The following is a 19,535-nucleotide window of genomic DNA, read 5'->3' on the forward strand; positions in this document are numbered from 1 at the left end:
ATTCAACTCATTAAAATAAATGTAGTCACATTAAATCAGACACACAATGAGAGAATGCAGAAACAGACAGAAACCAAGGTGGCCGATCCTTATGCTGTGTTCACACCAGACACAGAAAAAACATCAAGTGCGATTGATTTACATGTTAAGTCAATGCAAAGAGGTGAATAGACATCCTGCGGTACGCAAGAATGAGGTGGCATGAATGACGCGATTTGCAAGAATGAAGTGGCGTGAGCTAATTTGTTTTGCGTGTTTGACTCACTTACCGGGCAAATTATTTGAGTTGAAAAATCAGAACCACAGCGGACATTCAGATGTTAAACAATCAGGAGTTTTCTCTTGTAGGGGCATGATTATGACGTAGCACCTGTTGTTGGTGTCTTGAGGGGAAATCCTCTTACTGACACCGGACAACAGTTGATCAAACTAGGCTCGGCTCAGTCAGAAACACCGCTGAAAGCCTCATCATCCAGATATAGTTTCTGTGGGAGCTTATGAACTCACAGAGCTGGGTGCACCTCTGAAAGGATCTAGTGGACTCAGACACGGCTCCAAATGAACCAACACTGTTTTTTAGCCTTCATAAAGCACAATAACACATTCTCTCAATAAAATCTATGTTAGCCATTTAGCAGCGAAACTAGAGCCACCGGGCAGACAGAAGCCCTGTCCATAACACGAATCTGCGTCTAGTGTGAGGGGAATTTGATGCACGAATGAAGAGAGTAAACTTAAAATGTTCATGTGTCTATTTACATGCGAATAGCACGATTTATTCATGCGTACCACTTTAAGTGTGAACACAGTGTTACACTTCTGCAATGTATGTGTAATTTTTTTCATTTTTAATAATAAGTTATGTCAAAAATTGAGACAAAAGTACAAAAGTAGCAAACACGTTGTTAACTTTCATTAATCTGTATATACGGCACGTATATCGCTCAGCTAAGGATGTGCTAAGAAGATAATTATTCTACATTATTTCTTTATTTGGTTTTTCAATATATCGACTATATATTGGGCTATATTGACTGATGTTTCTCTGGCAGAAAAGCTTGAAATAGACGTGTGTATTGACGACAGATTTTGTGGTCAACAAACACATTGGAATCTCAGCGAACACTTGCTTCGCATACAGAAGACATATTTCCAAATAAAGCTTTAAATCTGTACTTTTAATGAACCAACTATACATGTAATCTGTATGACACAAACGGGAGGTTCAGTCTGTCCTGTAAATTGCACATCACATGACAGCAACTAGTCAAACACACACAAACTTGTAAACAAAGAGTTTTTTTTGCTGTTTTTTGCTGTTTTTTTTCTGGAGGTGATTCGCCATCTAGACCAAGTTGTTAATTACTTCTGAAGACCAGCATGATTTGACAAAGCATTTTTCAGAGGATGATATTATGTAGAATAGCCATAAAAAAGGTTAGTGCCGTGATCACGTTCTTTTCTAGTGTGCATGCGCATTAGCTCGGGCATGCTGAAAAAATGCTGATTTTGTTAGATTCCAAAATTTTTAAACAAAACGTATGAAACAGTTTTTAAAATTTTATTGTTGATTTCAAATATGTTATGTAATCGTAAGCTTTGCAAACAGTTTTGGAGAATTTGATGTTTACCCATTTAGACAGAATGCACAAGCATACTGCCCAAGAGGCTTTTCAAAGATGGCCGCTGAGTGAAATGACTTGCCTTAAAGGGACTTTGTTATTATACAGTGTGTTGTTAGTTACACAGCTCCTCTATTCAAAAAAAGAAAACCTGCAAGTTTTGAAAGAGATTAAGCCTCAGCCAGATAAGAAAAAGTCAATCAAAAGTCACGCAATGCATTCCTTTCCATAAAAGGTAACTATTTCAGCTACTAGTTCCTTTTTTGGGGAGTTACTCAATATTATAATGCATTACTTTGAAAAGTAACTTTCCCCAACACTGCCCATGACTGATGGATCTCAAAGGATTGCCTAACTTTTGTCAAGTTTGACCAGACCAATGTGATTTTAGCCTTGAGAGTGAGACTCTTTCCCAAGAGGCGTCAACAAGCGAAAGAGTCCAAAGCAACAGGTGAATTGAGCCCCTCACACCTTCCTCTCCTCCCCTAACAGAAAAAAATAAAAACACTCATAACCAGCAAACTGCAACAGTGACCAGCCCAGGGATCCAAATCAGCCTTTACCCACACATTACCTTAATGATGACACAAAGGATTGCCCCGTGGTCCAACCTCTTCGATTGGCCCCCAGCTCCTCACAGGTCTAATCAGGAAGTGTTGGTGTTAAGAAGAGTGGCTTTGCTAATTTAAGGTGTTATCTGCGAGACAATGGCCTGTTTTGTTATTGCATTAGAAAGGTGATTTGACCCAGGGGATCTGACACATCTTTTCTCTCTCTCACACACACACACACACACACACACGTGTACCCTGTTAAGGGGGTGTTAGACTGGAGGAGGAGAATTTGCTACAGGTTGCAAAGTATGAGATGATTTTTTTTTCTCAAATAGATATCATTTGCATGTCTTTTTAAAAGTGTTAAAGTCAGACTGTGGGCTTTGAGTGGTTTATTATTTAGTTATAAGTTGTGATGGTTATGGTCCTGGATGTTGGTTGGTCAGTAGAGTGTTCAGACTGGGGGGTCGGCTTTACAAAATGTGTATGTAGCATTGTGGAGAGCATTTGTTCATTTAATACCTTTTTTCTTTGCCTATTTTCATTTCGTACCATTGGTCTATTTTGTGCAGTTTAATTTGTTCAGTAATTTTCATCCATTTGTTTATTCGTTCAAAATGATCTTCTTCGTCCAGAACGTCCAATTGTAAATCACAGAATTTATTTGTATTTACGCTTTAAACATTATTTATTCAGTAATTCATAAAGCTGTTTGTCTTATGTAAGGTCTTGGAAATAATTAATTGATGAATTAATTGTAATAAGTGTCATTTGTTCATTCCTTATTTTCCCCAAACCATTTGTCCTAAATGGGCATTAAAATAAATTATTATTATTATTATTATTATTAATTTATATATTAATAAAAAACCTCACTGGTTGCTTTATTAGGTACAGCTGTCCAACTGCTTGTTATTGCAAATTTCTAATCAGCCAATCACATGGCAGCAACTCAATGCATTTAGGCATGTAAACATAGTTAAGACAATCTGCTGCAGTTCAAACTAAGCATCAGAATGGGGACGAAAGGTGATTTAAGTTACTTTAAACTTGACATGGTTGTTGGTGCCAGACGGGCTGGGTCTGAGTATTTCAGAAACTGCTGATATACTGGGATTTTCACGCACAACCATCTCTAGGATTTACAGAGAATGATCCAAATCATTGGATCATTATCTTATTGTTGTATTTATTTATTTATTTAAAATGTTTGTTTTTTACTATTTTTTTTTATATTATCCACATCAGTGCTTAATTGTGTAACTAAAGGCTTTACGAACAAGCTAGCTGTCAAAGTTGAACACATACAGTACTGTAGTAACACTCCTCAATGACGTACTTCCAACATAAATTTCATAACTGCCTGTTGCCGTATGCACTATGAGAGCTTGCCGTAGCAGATCAGTGTATAGCTGATAGCGGATGATTGATATGAAATGATGTCTGATGGCTCTGGAGTTGTTAGCACATTCAGTTCACATTAAGATAAATTGACTGCAGAGGGAACAGCCGCTGAGAGTCAAACAGACACGCATATGCACCAACAGCCCCTCATAAACATGATTGAAAGCTCGGTACACACATCCATCCACGTGCTTGCCTGAATTGCACATAATGACTCCAGGACACACACACACAGAGAGACACACATAAACACACAGTCAATTGAGTGTGAGAATGGCGATGAAACAATCTTTTCCGCTCTCGGCCTGTAATCGGGGCCTCACTTTTGAGCAGCGTCCATGCGAATATGTAGCATATTTGTCACATGATTTTAATAGAGAGAATCAAGTTATTTAGTTTGGGTAATGAGGTGGTGGCTTGTTGTGGGTTGGCAGTGACCTCTGTCAAACACAGGGCCATGAACACGTGATCCGAGGCAGCGATGGTTGCTTTGCCAAGCAAGAAAACACAGTAATGTCTCACTTGTTAAACTGTGGATGCGTCTCATTTTGGAACAACAAGCGGTTTGATCCTGTAAACACTGCAGAGACTGTTGAATGGTTCTTCAGTTTTGGAGGCTTTTTTGTGTCTAGGTCTAGGCATGTAACAAATCTTTAATCTGAAATGGAAATAGGTACCTATTTCTAATATTTAGTTTTGAACTGTGCATTTTTTTGGTATTGTATTCTTTTCTATTTTAAATTTTATTTAAAAGTTTACATTTTTCTTCATATAGCAAAATGTTATCATAGTATAAAGTAATAAAAAAAAAACATTTTATGCCTTTATTTTCACAATATTGAACCACTTTGCTTTTTTGATGTTTCTGTGTGTTCTATGTGAATGTTTTTTGACTGTGTTTATTTAGGATACAAAAATGCTGTCTTTGAAATTTTAAAAGACAAAGAAATGTAAAAAAACATAATTAATTCAACTACATAATTTCCCTCAATGGATATTTTGTTTTAAAAAGTAGTCTTGGATTGTTTTTTAGTTGAATGTAATGAGTTTCCAGACAGAGATTTTTATTAGAAAATACAAATAAGGAAATGCAAACAACTTCGAAATTTTTCACACCCCTGGCAAATTAGGACTTGCAGCTGAGAATTTCTTTTCTTCACAACAATGCCTCTTACATTGTCTTATCTTTTGTGTCATTTTTGATGAAAAAAACTTGCTGGTTAAAAGTATGTTTAATAAAGTTATAAGTAATATATATATATATATATATATATATATATATATATATATATATATATATATATATATATATATATATATATATATATATATATATATATATATGCACAGTTGAATTATCAGTTGTCAGTTGAATTATTAGCCTTACTTTACATTTTTTTTTCTCTTTTAAATATTTCCCAGATGATGTTTAACAGATATATTCAATCATTTATTCATATATTTTCCTTCGGCTAAGCGGAACAAACTATGGCATATATTTTACACATTGGATGCCCTTCCAGCCACAACCTGGAACTGGGAAACACCCATACACTCTCACATTCACACACACTCATACACTACAGCCAATTTACTGTAGTATTATATTCAATTCATAAAAATACGACATGTCTTTGGACTGTGGAGAAACTGAAGCATCCGGAGAAAACCCACACGAACACTGGGAGAACAGAGAACATGCAAACTCCACACAGAAATGCCAACTGGCCCCGTCGGAACTCAAACCTGCAACTTTCTTGATGTGAGGCGTTCTTCCTAGCTAGCTCACTGACTATTGAACTAGTGAGCTGATTGAGATGCACCCCATAACACTTGCTTTGTCTGTTGCAGAATCCAGCACATAAATACCACACTTCTTCTTCTTTGCTTGTCAGCTTCATTTGTTTGCTTTCCTGTGGCATTTAATTTAAAAATAATGTCTATTGTGAACTCGGCAAATTAAACAGTTTATACAAGTGCTTAGAATTGTGTGTGTGAGTGTGTGTAAAGCACTTGATGTGTTTACACCGTCCACACAACAACAAGCACAGCATTTTTAAATGAATCCACTTTGATTAGCATTTTCAAAAAGCTTTGTTTTTTGTTGTTGATCTAATACCAAAACGAAAATGTCCACACTACATCCGCCATATTGTCATGTTCACATGACCTACCCACATCACCATCCAATCTACTTTGTTAATTTCCAATAGTGCAAACATTTCAGCTAAATTAAACTATTTAGCTGACCCCCTAGCTTGTGTACTGACTACTGAACTAGGGAGCTGATTGAGCTGCACCCCATTACACCTGTTTCGTTTGTAAAAGGACATCTTCGCTTTGCTTGTCAATTTTCGTTTGTTTGCTGTCCTGTGCCATTTAACAATGTCTATTGTGTTACGAGCAAACAAAACAGTTTATCCACGTGCTAAGAAAAGCGTGTGTTTGTGTGTGTGGAAAGCACTTGAGATTTGTCCCAAACCACTGCACCCTTTGTGGCCGCTGGAGTGGGTGTGATCCTCAGCCAACAAAGCTTGTTTGACTTGCAGAGTTTATTTTTTTCTGCACTGTTCTGTTAACTCACTTGTCATTACAAGCCGTTAAAGACACAAAGCCGGGCGTAATTACTCGAATTTGCTTTTTTTATTTTCTCCCATTTTATCTAATTCCAGTCTAAAAACATCACATCAGACCTTTAAGGATTAAAAAAAGAATGATTTTATGCCCAATTTTCTCTACCTACGTAACAAAGCCATTATTTTCTCTCCCCCGGAAACAAAATTAGAAGGTACAGTTCCTATTCAATGGGCCGTTTGTCTACCGGCGGCAATATATAAACTGTCACAGCATGAAATCGGTTTTCTGCCTTGGTTCATTTCAAATCAGAGGTTTCGAGCACATTAGTATCGCAATTAGAGGGACTCGGTTATGCAGCGCTTTGCCTTGGAAAACTCAGAGACCCCCTTTCTTTTTCTTTCTTTTTTTTTTATGTCAGTCGGGGCTTTAAGAAGGTGACCCTCATCGCCACAGATAATAAATTGATCAACTCTTAAACTTCTGAGAGTGTTGAATGGGGCTCACCCCGTCCATTGAGCGTGGACGGATTACTCACGCTTAGTTGGCTCTAGGTAGGCTTTGGCAAGCCTCCCCACCAGGCCTGGGAATGGGGCTTCATTGAGGCCCATTCATGAGCGCCTGACACAGAGCGTGCTTTTATACCGCACTGCTTTATTATGAGAAGATCCCCAACCGCCCACCCCGGGCTTGTCCTTGCTGTACTCTTTCTTGCACGTTAAGAAAAGGTTATCCCCTACCTTAATCCATATTGCAATGTGGATTAGAGAGCGAGTGTGTATATATATGTGTGTGTGTGTGTGAAAGAGGGGCGTGCAGAGTGTTTCAACTTCACACAAGTTCCCCCCTTATTTCAGGACACTCTCTTACTCTCACCCTGTTTTTTCCCTCCTCTCTCTCTCTCTCTCTCTCTCTCTCTTTCTCTCGCTCTCTCTCTCTTTTACAAAGTGCCTATAGGCTCCTGGTAAAGGATTTGCATGTTGAATGGGTAACCTGCAGTTCTGCTCAATGAAGACATCAGATCAAAGTTCAACCAGTCAAAGCCCTGCTAAAACGTTAAGGAGGCCGGCGCGTACACAATGGCACGGGATGAGCGGCAACCGCTGCCTCAGGAGAGGGGTAAAAAAAACACACTGGAATCCCTGATCCAGATTAAGAGCGGATTATGGCGTTCACAATGGAGCCGGTTTCATTTGAGTGTGCTAAAGAATTGTGGTCAATATTTTCGTTTTTATATGGTTATTGTGGCATTTTTAATCAGTTAAAATAGGATTTAATTGGACAAAAATAACACTTTTAAAACTTTAAGTCAGTCTTGTATTTTTAAGGGTTCCAGAAATAAGCATATACAGTTCTAACGCATAATATCTTTAAAAGCCTATTTCTAGGACCATTTTATAATGGCTTTTATGATTTTTTTTTCAGTGATTTAAGGAAGAAATCCAATACAGTGGATAGACAATATCCCAATAATCCTGTCAGGAATATTTAGAAAAAGTGTGGGTAACACTTTATTTTGATAGTCCATTTGAGTATTAGTAGACTGTCTGCTAATATTTGTTGATACTGCTCCTACAATAGACTTTTAACTGACTTTAAGAAACTTTGCAAGTACATATCAACTTAAACTAACCCTAACCCCAACCTAACAGCTTACTTATAATCTAAGTAAGAAGCAAAGTAATTTAAATTCAACAAACAGCCATCAAAATATTGTGTGACCAAAGTGTCATCAAACGCTAATTAAAAGTACTAGTAATTAATAAAATCATTATACTTTGCCACCATCTTCCAAACCATTCAGTTAAAAGTATTATATAATCTTGGTATGTAAATAGATTTGTAACTGAACGACTATGGAACATTTTAACCCATCTTTTACTTAAAAAATATTTGTGTGTTAAAATAAAATAATGATATGTTTGTCTTTAATTATTTAATTGATTTAGTTCCAACAATGCTGCATTTATGTAATCAAAAATATTATACAAATTTTTTCTTTTGAGTTTAAAATAAAAACAGAATTTGTCAGAAATATTTTTATATTCACATTTACACTTAGTGTATTCAATTATGTGTGTATATATATATATATACACACACACACACACACACACACACACACACACACACACACACACACACACACACACACACACACACACACACACACACACACATAATATATACATAATTGAATACACTAAGTGTAAATGTGAATATAAAAATGTTTCTGACAAACTCTGTTTTTGTTTTAAACTCTAAAGAAAAAAATTGTATAATATTTTTGAGTACATAAATCCGCCCCTGGCTGCACAATATATTGTTTGAGCATCGATATATGCTTGATGCAATTTGCAATGTGTGCATCCGCAATAGTCACACCACAAATATATGCAATGTTGAGTTGGGATTATAGTTGACTAAAATCCACAGGTCAAAATACATGCAGATTTGTGGAGACGCATAATTTAACCACTATTGTGTGAAATTATTATGGCATTTTAAGAGTTTAAAGCATTTTATAAGAACAAAAAGAGCATATATAAATTTAATAAAGACACATTGTATTGAAATAATTATATAAAAAAGACTGCAATTTTTACATTTGATTAATACATTTCTTTACCCAAATACTGTTAGAAAAACCATAAAGCACTGTTTGTTTCACTTTAACATTTGCTCCATTGTGTTTATTTATGACTGTAGTTTGTTTATTATATTTATAAAATATATTTCAGTCCCATACAAAATCATCCCAATCAATCTAAAGTAATAGAGCTGTTTAAGTCATCTGGTGAAATTGTATTTATATCGCAATATATATTGCTAAAAAACAAAAATATTGCAACGTCGAATTTTTCCAATATCGTGCAACCCTAATATATATAAAAAGCTAGGTTTGTGTGTGTATTATCGTAGATGCATATTTTTCATGTGTTATCTTTATTTAAAAATATTAAAATATTTTAATTATTTTATTTTTAATTGATAATAAAAAAGGAGGTTGAAAAATCAGCCTCCCCTAAATTACTCTTGATAGTGCTCATATTTAATAATATTTTCACCTCAGTTGAATAGATCATTACCCAAAATGTTCATCTTTCAAAATCCTCTTTAGCTCCACTAAAACTAAAATAGCAAGGCTAAAGACAATAACGCACTTAATTACCGCCCTTTAATTTCCTTGGCGCCAGGTCGTGCTTAATTGCTCTCATCTCCTGCCTTATTTGTGACAGTCACATCTTTAGGTTTGGAATCCGGCGACACAATGACAGCTCCCTGACAAGAAATTAATCCTTTTGCTGCTGTCTCTGAAATGAGCCCAAATGCCCCATGTTGGTTCCCTGACTATTAAATTGGGTTACTTTATGATATGGTATAATTGGTATCAATTGCTCTCCAGGTGATGTGGACCCTGTTGTTTAAATGGTGCTGCTTTTCCTGCAACGAAGGCAGTGTCTTGCTGGGCGCAAACTGTACTGAGACACTTCTGTGAGTAGCTATAATCTTAATTAGCTAACCCACTCGTTCAAGTAGATATCCACATTGCCTTCGTCATTATCTATATGAAATACGCCCAGCAGGATGGCCATGATACAATATATTACACACAAAGGCAACTGTGTGAAATGTGTGCTTCCCGTGCTTAAAACGGTGTGGACCTGAGCACTTTTCTCCTCATTTAATTCAGGCCTGATGAGCGGTGGTTAGCGCAGCAGGCTCACAGGGCGCCATTGTTTATTTGTCAAAAGTTAAAAATGCCTCCTTTTAGAGAGGTGCCCCAATGCTAAATTGGAAAGTTGAGTCCAAAATGCAGTGTAAAAGGTGTTGTAATTGATGGGTTCCTTGGAGGAATAAGCAAAGCCATTAAATTAATGTTTGGTGTTATGGGTCCCTTATGTGGTTAAGATTGTAAAAGGGATCGAGGAAATGTTAAGTAACTGAAATGATTTTTGGTGATGTTGCAGGATTTGTTTGTCAACCGAATGAAGCCAAAAGAAGTTGCAGACCCGCATGATAAAGTCTTTTTACAAAGTATATGGGCTAATTTGAAAAGGTAATGGAATAAAGTTTAATTTTAAGTAATTTCTGCTAAAAACCTTTAACAAAAAGTAGGTCATGGTTCAATTATAAATTAATTTTTTGTCAATGTTTACTCATTTGAAGCTTATTTATTGGATTTTTTGTCTGTCCAATGCAAGTATGTTCACTCACACAACAGTAGCTTTAAAATATTGAATCAGAAACTGTTTTCAAGAGTCTTCAACATAGACAGTATCACTTTATTTGATGAATGGATTTAATCTGTAGGCTTTTTAAAGCACCAAACAGTGAACAAAAGGGTTAAAATTGGACAGTGAAACTCAACTGCTTGCTTGATGCATGAGAACCAATTTGATTCATTCTTGCATGTTTGCAAAAGCCAATAAGGTTTATTTATGTGTGTCAAGCAGGTATGGTTGGGCTTCTGGTTTTTGTTTGCTGATAATTTCAACATAGGCTTATTTTGAAAACATAGCTTTATATACATTTCTGGAGAGCGCAAATGTATATAAGTTATTTATGTATTGCTTTCTCAATGTTAACAGTTTATCCAGTTCGTCATGTACGTCGGTGGACTTGGGACGCAGAGTGGAGCTGAGAGAGAGAACAGTGTTTGAGTCCAGTGAAGAACGGTTCCAGAAAGCAGTTAAGACAAAAACAAAAGGTAAAAAGAATCAAATGAACAAGTAAATAACAGAGTGAGAATGTGGTAAAATCTGAAAACCTGGTAAGAAAAAAATCAGTGGACTTTTATGGATTGCTTTTTAAAACACTGTGGTTGGGTTTAGGGAAGGGGGTGGACGGGTCAATTGGTTCTTTTTAAAACAATATTGGTTGGGTTTAGGGAAGGGGGAGGTTTGGGGGAATTAGTCAGTTGGTCAGTCACTAAATCAGTCAATCGACTGTGTCCTCTGTTGGATTTATGTGAGAACAGCTGGTGTGAATGGTACTCGTGAGAAAAAAAAAACAAAAAAACATAGCTTGTATGTAATCAGAATAAGCCTAAATTGGATAGTTTATGTCTCAATTAAATCCATTCATCAAAGCAATGTGTCTGTATGAGACCATTAAACCAAACTGTATTAAACCAAAGGATATTCTCAAAACCATCAAACTTTTAACGGAAAAAAGTCTAACAAAAAGATTTGACAAAAATGTCTTAGTTTGTGTAGAGATGAACAAAAGTCTTAAGGGTTTGGATATGAGACTAAGTAAATTAATTATTAAAATGCTCAGTAAAATAGAAACCTGTATTGGTGAACTCAAGAACCTTAAGAAAAAAATAGCCTAAGCAATTTTAATGTTAAATCCCAGCTGTTTTCCCCATCCAATTTCTGTTTATCTTTATGTCCTCGTTCCCCAACAATTGATATAAAACTTGAATGTTTTTTCCCACATATACACATTGATCAGTGAACAAAGGTAATCAAATTTTATCGCTGAAGCTCAATTGTGCTTGCTTGATGCATAAGAGCCAGTTAGATTCATTGTTGCATGTCTGCAAGAGCCAATACGGTTTGTTTTTGCTTGTCAAGCACGTATGGATGAGCTTCTGTTCTTGTTTGCTGATCAGTTTAAGGTGTCAATTAAATCTGTTCATCACACAAAGCAAACATATCTCTTGATAAATCTTAGATTAAAACTTTTGATTTCAAAACGAATCAAGGCATGGCATTTCGAAAGGAAGAACAGAAGTTTGACAGATTTGATAAAAAAAAATATCCTCATTTGTGTTAAGAAGATAAACACAAATGAGGTTAACCTATTCAGCTTAGGGATCTTTTACTTGGTAAATGTTGATGTCTACATCTTAATGATAGTGTGACCCTTTACCACAAAACCAGCCATAAGTGTTTTTTTTTTTTTAATGGACATGCATTTTTTACATTTAATGAATACTTTGTTAGGATAGGATTACATTTACCCAAGATACACTACCTGACAAAAGTCTTGTCGTCAATCCCAGTTGTAAGAGCAACTAGTTGGTTTCTAGTTGATAATTTAGAAAAGTGGCAGAAGGTAGTTTTTTCCAATGAATTATCTGTTGAACACCATCCCAATAATCACAGAGAGATCTGCAGAGTGGATGGCAACATCAACAGCCTGATGTATCAAAACATTTGTGCTGCCCAATAAATTACAAACCACAGGAGAGGGCAAATTCCTCAGCAGGATAGCCCTTCTTCTGATTCTTCAGAATCCATATCAAAATTCCTAATAGCAAAGATGGTCAAGGTGCTCCAGGATTGGCCAGCCCAGTCACCAGACACGAACATTATTGAGCATGTCTGGGGTATGAAGGAGAAGGCATTGAAGATGAATCCAAAGAATCTTGATGGACTTTGGGAGTCCTGCAAGAACGCTTTTTTGCCATCGCTTCTTTGCCATTCCAGATGACTTTATGACCAAATGATCAACTAGAAGTCAAGTTATTATGTTTTGTTCCTAAAACATGGATAGGCAAAATGACTTTCATGTAAAATCTGGACTCTGAGATTTAACAAAAAAAAAAATCACATTTCTGAGAAAATCATCTTTTAAGTTGTCCAAATTAAGTTCTTTGCAATTCACTTTTTCTAATCTTTAGCTTTTAGCAATTGATACAGGACCACTTTGACTAATTTTACTAGTATTACTAATCAAAAATTTAGTTTTTGTATATTTACAACAGGAAATTTACAAATATTTTAGTGGAACATGTTCTTTACTTAACATCCAAATAATTTTTGACGTAAAAAATAATAAATGATTTTGACCAATGTTGCCCATAGAATTCCTGTATGATATTAGATAATGTTTTGTTGTTCAGGGTCACCAATAATCTAGGTTGGTCATTCAATCAGTGTTCACTGGAGATGTGTAGTAAATTCATTCTAACTAAAGGAACAAATTATCGGAGAAATGATCAGTAAAATATGTTTTGGTAATTTTTTTTTTTTTTAACCATTGAAATACAAAGAAATTTTAAAGTACAATCACTCCAGTCTTTCCCCCATCCAACTTTTGTTTGTTTATTGTCTTCATTCCTCAGCATTTGCTTCAAAACGTGTTGACGATTGTTTGGCGAATGTGGAAAAGCGTCAGGCCTCACCTTCATTATTGGCCAGCATCAGATGAATGTAAGAAATGATTACACCAGCAGCCCCAGTCATTATCTTATCAAACAATGGCAGGTCTGCTCAAATTAAACATTCTTCTGCTGACAGGTGTGTACGAATGTGCGTCCCAGGCCTCCAGTGTGACAGACGGGGGGTGTGCTGTGACGGAAAGACCCTCGCTAACACTTGCCTGACAGACAATAAAACACAGAAAGCTCGTCCTGCAGGTGAACAGTGTATGTGTGTGTTGGTTTGTGTGTTTTTTTAGCATATCATGCCACAAAATTGTGTAATGACATGGGTATTACACAGGTATTACAAGGAGATGTTGAATTAGGAGGATATTGTTGATGTTCCCATTTCTCAAAGAGCTTATAAATCGTACAGAATAAGATTTATTTTTAAATAAAGCTGTACAATTTTCTACAAGGTTTGGGTTTAGGGATAGGGTTAGGGGTAGAGAAATAGAAAATACAGTTTGTACATTATAAAACAATGGAAACTATGGAATGTCCCCATAATTCTCAAACAAATGTGTGTGTTTAAAGTGTAAATGTGTTTGCTTGTTTTTGTGGCATATCAGGACACAAACGTTTGTATTGACATGGGTATTACACAGGTTTTACAGGGAGATGTTGAATTAGGAGTATATTGTTGATGTTTCCATTTCTCAATAAGCTCATACATCATACAGAATAAAATTAGTTTGAAAGTAAGTAGGGATATGATAGGGGTAGAGTAATAGAAAATGCAGTTTGTACATTATAAATCCAATGCAAACCTATGGAATGCCCTCATAATTCTTAAAAACCAACATTTGTGTGTGTTTAAAGTGTGTAGGAGTGGTGTGACAGACAGGTGTGTGTATGTTTAAAGTGCGTAGGAGTGGTGTGACAGACAGAGAGGTGTGTGTGTGTGTGTGTGTGTGTGTGTGTGTGTGTGCGTGTGCGTGTGTGTGTGTTTGTGTTTGTGTGTGGGTGTATCTTGATAGACAGAGGTTGAACGCAGCAGGCAGGTGAAGGTGCTGCCCTGATTCAGCTGTGGACTGTTTATTAGAGATGGAGATGAGGGATAGATGGATGAACGGATCAGGTGTTTCTCACCCGGCCCCTCATTAATGACTCGTTCATTATTTTTGAGTGCTGCGGTCGTAACTTCGTTCATTAAATCATTTTTTGCAGATGGCAAGTGAGGCCAGTGTAATGAAGCCATCACAGTCTCAGCAGAATTCAAACCCTTGTTAAGCGACATTATTTTTTGCAGGATGTGAATGGCAGACTCTGATTACCAGCTTCCCTAGTGTCTCCGTGATGGTGTTTATTGATGGCTTGACGTAGATAATGTAGTCTGTACACAAACAGATAATACTCTGGCATTTTTTTATTGTATTTTATATTTATATCTAAATATAATTAAATAATTTTGTAGTAAATTATAAAGTCTTTTTTTATGATTTGAACTTTTTATAGATTTTCTTATTTGCAAAAAATGCAGATGAATATCAAATACAGAGCATTAACATAAAAGCAGAATATTTATTCATCATTCATTTTTTTTTCGGGTTAGTCCAATTATTAATCAGGGGTTGCCACAGCGGAAATAAACTGGCAACTTATCCAGAATACATTTTACGCAGCGGATGCCCTTCCAGCCACAGCTCAACACTGGAGAAAAAATCTGAACAATACAAAATTAATAAATACTGTAATAAATAACGTCATATAGTCGAGTAAATAAACCAAACCAAAAAAAAAAATAATAAAATAAATAAATAAATAAATAAGATAGTTGGGGTGTTGCCAATATCCTAGCCTTAATTATTATTTTGTCCCGTTACATGTTTAATAGCATTGTAGGTCACAGAAATTCAAAAAATCTTATTTTTATTTATTTATTTATTTATTTATTTATTTATTTATTTATTTATTTATTTATTTATTTAAATATGGACTTGGTATGATGCTTACACCAATTTTTTGTAGGTGTACTATGGTGCTGCTTTACTTTATAGATCTGTGATCTCATCAGTTCACTGAAATACTTCCAAAATGGAACCAAACTATATAACTCAATTTAGATGAACACATAATATATACAAACATGAACTAAATAAACTCATTTCAAAGTGAACACAAGATTATTTTGCTTGTTTTTGAAAGAAACTCACTTATTTTGACTTATTATTTCTGAAAACAAGACACTATTTTTTGCTTGGCTACAAAATACTTTTGGATTTAAGAATTTTTAGATATTTGGACTAGAAACAAAATAAAAATTCTAAGTAAGATTTTTTTTTTTTTTTGACTAAATATCAACATAATACATCCGGTAATTAAAATAAAGCAGTGTTGATAACTGAAATAAAAACAAAATCTAACCTGACCTAACAAATAAAGTTTAGAGAGAACCAGTAAATATCGACAAAACATGACAGAAGATATATTTGTATACATAATATATTGTATGTCTCAAAATCTCAGCAGAGGATCATTAAGCAACTCCACAAACAGCAGTTCTACTTCTTACCAACCTGCTTGCCCATATTTAAAGAGGGACTAAATACTCTCTGAACTGAGTCAATTTTACTCAGAGGATTTTTCTGTGTACTAACAACTGAGATCCTTTTGTGTGTCAGATACTTTTGAAAACATTATATGATTCTGTGATGTCATCTTGTATTCTGTTGACTGCTGGGCAAGGATATTGTTGGATAAGGCGAAAAACTAACTTAAGAAGTTTATAAAAAATACTTAGGTTCTGTTATGGAATGTGTGTTAATATGATGAATCACAATTATCCTAATGTTTAATACGAGCTCTTTCAGCTAAATAAACCATGCCCCGGTGTTATAGAGAATGATACAGAAAGCCATTTTTACCAGCAGTTATTAAAATGTGTAATCAATGTCATATTAGATATTAGATGAGAATTAATTTATATATGGATCTACTAAGGGTCTACTTTGATTTTTGAAACTATAGGGTGCACTGTGGAATGCCATTTTTATAGTATTTGTAGAGTTTATGTATTGCATGGTGCTCTGCTGTGTCGTAAATTTCCCATTGGGTTTAAAAAAAAGTCTAACTAACCAGCCAACCAACTAATCAATCAACTATTGTGACTAATCCTAACTACTGTGACTAAACCTAAACAAAATCATGCTAAACTGAACAAATGAAATACACAAAACACAAGGTAATAGCAAGTAAACATAAAACAAAAATATGCAGCTATTTAAAACAAAAAAACAAACAAACCACTAATGAGTATGTGCTTTTTAAACGATTTCTATTGTTAAATTAAACAAAACAAAGCCTAAATAAACAAATGAAACACACAGTCAAAAGTAAGAGTGTTAAAAACATGGTGTAGTGGTTAGTACGTCAACACATGCGCTTCGGTGTTCATAGCGATCCGAGTTTGATTTCGCCTCACGACCCTATGCCAATTCTTACCCTGTCTCTGCTCCCCATGCTTTTCTGCCAATTCTCTCTACTGTCCAATCTAATAAAGGTGAAAACCCCGAAAAAAAATATTATAAAAAAATTCATTAATAACATCTGCCCTGGTAAATTGAACTAAACAAATGAAAGCAGGCAAAACATTCATTCATTTTCATTTCGACTTTATTAATCTGGGGTCGCCAAAGTGGAATGAGCCACCGACTTATCCAGAACATGCTGTACACAGCGGATGCCCTTTCAGCTGCAACCCATCACTGGGAAACATCCATACACACTCATTCACACACATACACTATGGACTATTTAGCTCACCCAATTCACCTATACCACATGTTTTTGGACTTGTGGGGGAAACCTGAGCACCCGGAAGAAACCCATGCGAACACAGGCAGAACATGCAAACTCCACACAGAAATGCCATCTGACCCAGCTAGGAAATCGAACCAGTGACCTTCCTGCTGTATTGCGAATGCGCCACCGTGCTGCCCGCAGGAAAAACAAATAAACCGAAAAATGAGAAAAGAATATTTATAATACTTGAAAACTATAAATAAATAAGATTTGTTTTGGTAAATCGAACTAAACAAATAAAAGCAGGAAAAACGAATAAACAGAGAAATCAAAAAAATATATACTTATAATTGTTGAAAACTATAAATAAATAAGATCTGTCTTGATAAATCGAACAAAACAATTTAAATACAGGCAAAACAATAAAACATAGAGAAACTATAGAATATTTGTTGTGTATTAAACATTATAAATAAATAAATAAATGTTTTAGTAACTGAAACTAAACAAAATCTAACTAAACTAAACAAACAAAAAATCGAGAACAAAACACAAGTAAATATAGACAAAATAAATTGATTAATTTGAAAGAAAGAACGAGCCAAAAAGAAAGATCTGTTCTGCTAACTGAATCATTATAAGTTTGATAGGAGGAATTGTAAGTCTAGTTAAAAAAAGTACTAAATGACCATGTTTAATTGTTAATCTTCAAGCATGTGATTATTTTTCTTTGACGTTTACATATTACAGTATATGCAGACTGCACTGATAATCTGATGTTAACCACTGACTAAAATCCTCATCAACCTCATCATTTACCATTATACTTTTCATCTGTAACCCTTGGCTCTTGTTTTCTCCATTCGCTGAGCTGGTGTTTCAGACCTGAAGAAGTCTTGATCAATCTCTCTGAGGTCTCTCTGCTCCTCTCCTCTCCTCCCCTGTTATCTTGTTACTAATGTTTTCCTGGCTTTTCCTCAGGGATTTGCTGGTCTCCGGGGTTTGCCATCATCAAGCTGTTTCCAGGCAGCTCTGAGGCAAACAAGTATTGTTGAGTGTCATATATGACAACGTGCATTTCTCTCTTTTTTTTCCACTGTAATCTGGCACCATGCCACATGCTAAAGGGCGTCTTGCTTTTCTCAACGCAAGTTTTTACTTTCTTTAAGATGTTATTTAGGCTATTTGTAGGGCTTAATGCAGTAAAGGTGATGAAACTTGCTAAAGATGTAAAAGTTAGATTGTGTGTGTGTTTTTTTAAAGCACAGTATTGTTTTTAAATAGTTTTTTTATTCATTAAAATATATACAGTAGAAGTCAAATTTATTAGTCCCCCTGAATTATTTGCCCCGTGTTTATTTTCCCCCCAATTTCAGTTTAACAGAGAGATAATTTTTTTCCAGCAAATTCTAAGTAGTTTTAGTAACTCATTTCTAATAACTGAATTATTTTATCTTTGCCATGAGGACAGTAAATAATATTTGACTAGATATTTTTCAAGACACTTCTATACAGCTTAAAGTGACATTTAAAGGCCTGACTAGGTTAGCTAGGTAGGTTAGGGTAATTAGGCAAGTTATTGTATAACGATGGTTTGTTCTGTAGACGATCGAAAAACATATAGCTTAAAGAGGCTGATAATTACTTAATTTATTGACCTTAAATTTATTTCTTTTTAATAAAACTGCTTTATGGCTTTTGGCTTTATTCTAGCCAAAATAAAACAAAGAAGTATTATATATATATATATATATATATATATATATATATATATATATATATATATATATATATATATATATATATATATATATTTTTTTTTTTTTTTTTTTTTTTTTTTTACAAACCACTTGTTAAATGTAATGCAATTACTTTTTACTTTACATTTTTACTTTTTGAACTGGTCTTTTACATTAGATATACAGTTGAAGTCAAAATTATTAGCCCCTTGTTTCACACAACAGCAAGACATTTTTTGTCATTATTTCCTAGAATATTTTTTCTTTTAGAGAATGTTTTCTTTTAGTCTTTAAGTATTATTTTGGCTAGAATATAAGCAGTTTTTGTATACTATCATCATACAATGACTTGCCTAATTACACCAGCTTGCCTAAATAAACTAGTAAAGCCTTTAAGCTGAATACTGCTATCTTGAAATATATCTAATAAAACATTATTTTCTGTCATCATGGTAACGATAAATGAAATCAGTTATAAGAAATAAGTTTTAAAACTATTATGTTCAGAAATGTGTTTGAATTAAATGTGTTAAATATTATTATTCCCACCACGAAAGTATATATATATATATATATATATATATATATATATATATATATATATATATATATATATATATATATATGAATAAAATAAATATAGATAAAATAAATGAAAAAATCAAATAATATTTAAAATAAATAAATGGCTTTTTATTTCAGTTTTTTTCTTATTGTTTGTTTTTGCTTAAAGTGACATCTT

At 34.5% G+C, this 19,535-nt stretch overlaps 1 protein-coding gene across 7 annotated transcripts in view; it reads left to right on the plus strand.

The window, feature by feature from the left end:
* Nucleotides 1-7,111: 7,111 nt before the first annotated feature.
* Nucleotides 7,112-19,535, plus strand: part of LOC147830837 (uncharacterized) — a 217,932-nt gene continuing 205,508 nt past the window's right edge. For all 7 annotated transcript variants that reach the window (XM_087312029.1, XM_087312024.1, XM_087312027.1 and 4 more), the window contains exons 1-5: nt 7,112-7,273; nt 10,126-10,214; nt 10,747-10,865; nt 13,233-13,320; nt 13,408-13,526. In XM_087312029.1, coding sequence (XP_087168155.1) covers nt 7,139-7,273; nt 10,126-10,214; nt 10,747-10,865; nt 13,233-13,318 — 429 coding nt within the window. In that variant the 5' untranslated portion in view covers nt 7,112-7,138 and the 3' untranslated portion in view covers nt 13,319-13,320; nt 13,408-13,526. The remainder of the gene's footprint in view (nt 7,274-10,125; nt 10,215-10,746; nt 10,866-13,232; nt 13,321-13,407; nt 13,527-19,535) is intronic.

Source organism: Danio rerio, chromosome 25, assembly GCF_052040795.2.
Source record: "Danio rerio strain M-AB ecotype USA chromosome 25, GRCz13ab, whole genome shotgun sequence".
NCBI lineage: Eukaryota > Metazoa > Chordata > Actinopteri > Cypriniformes > Danionidae > Danio > Danio rerio.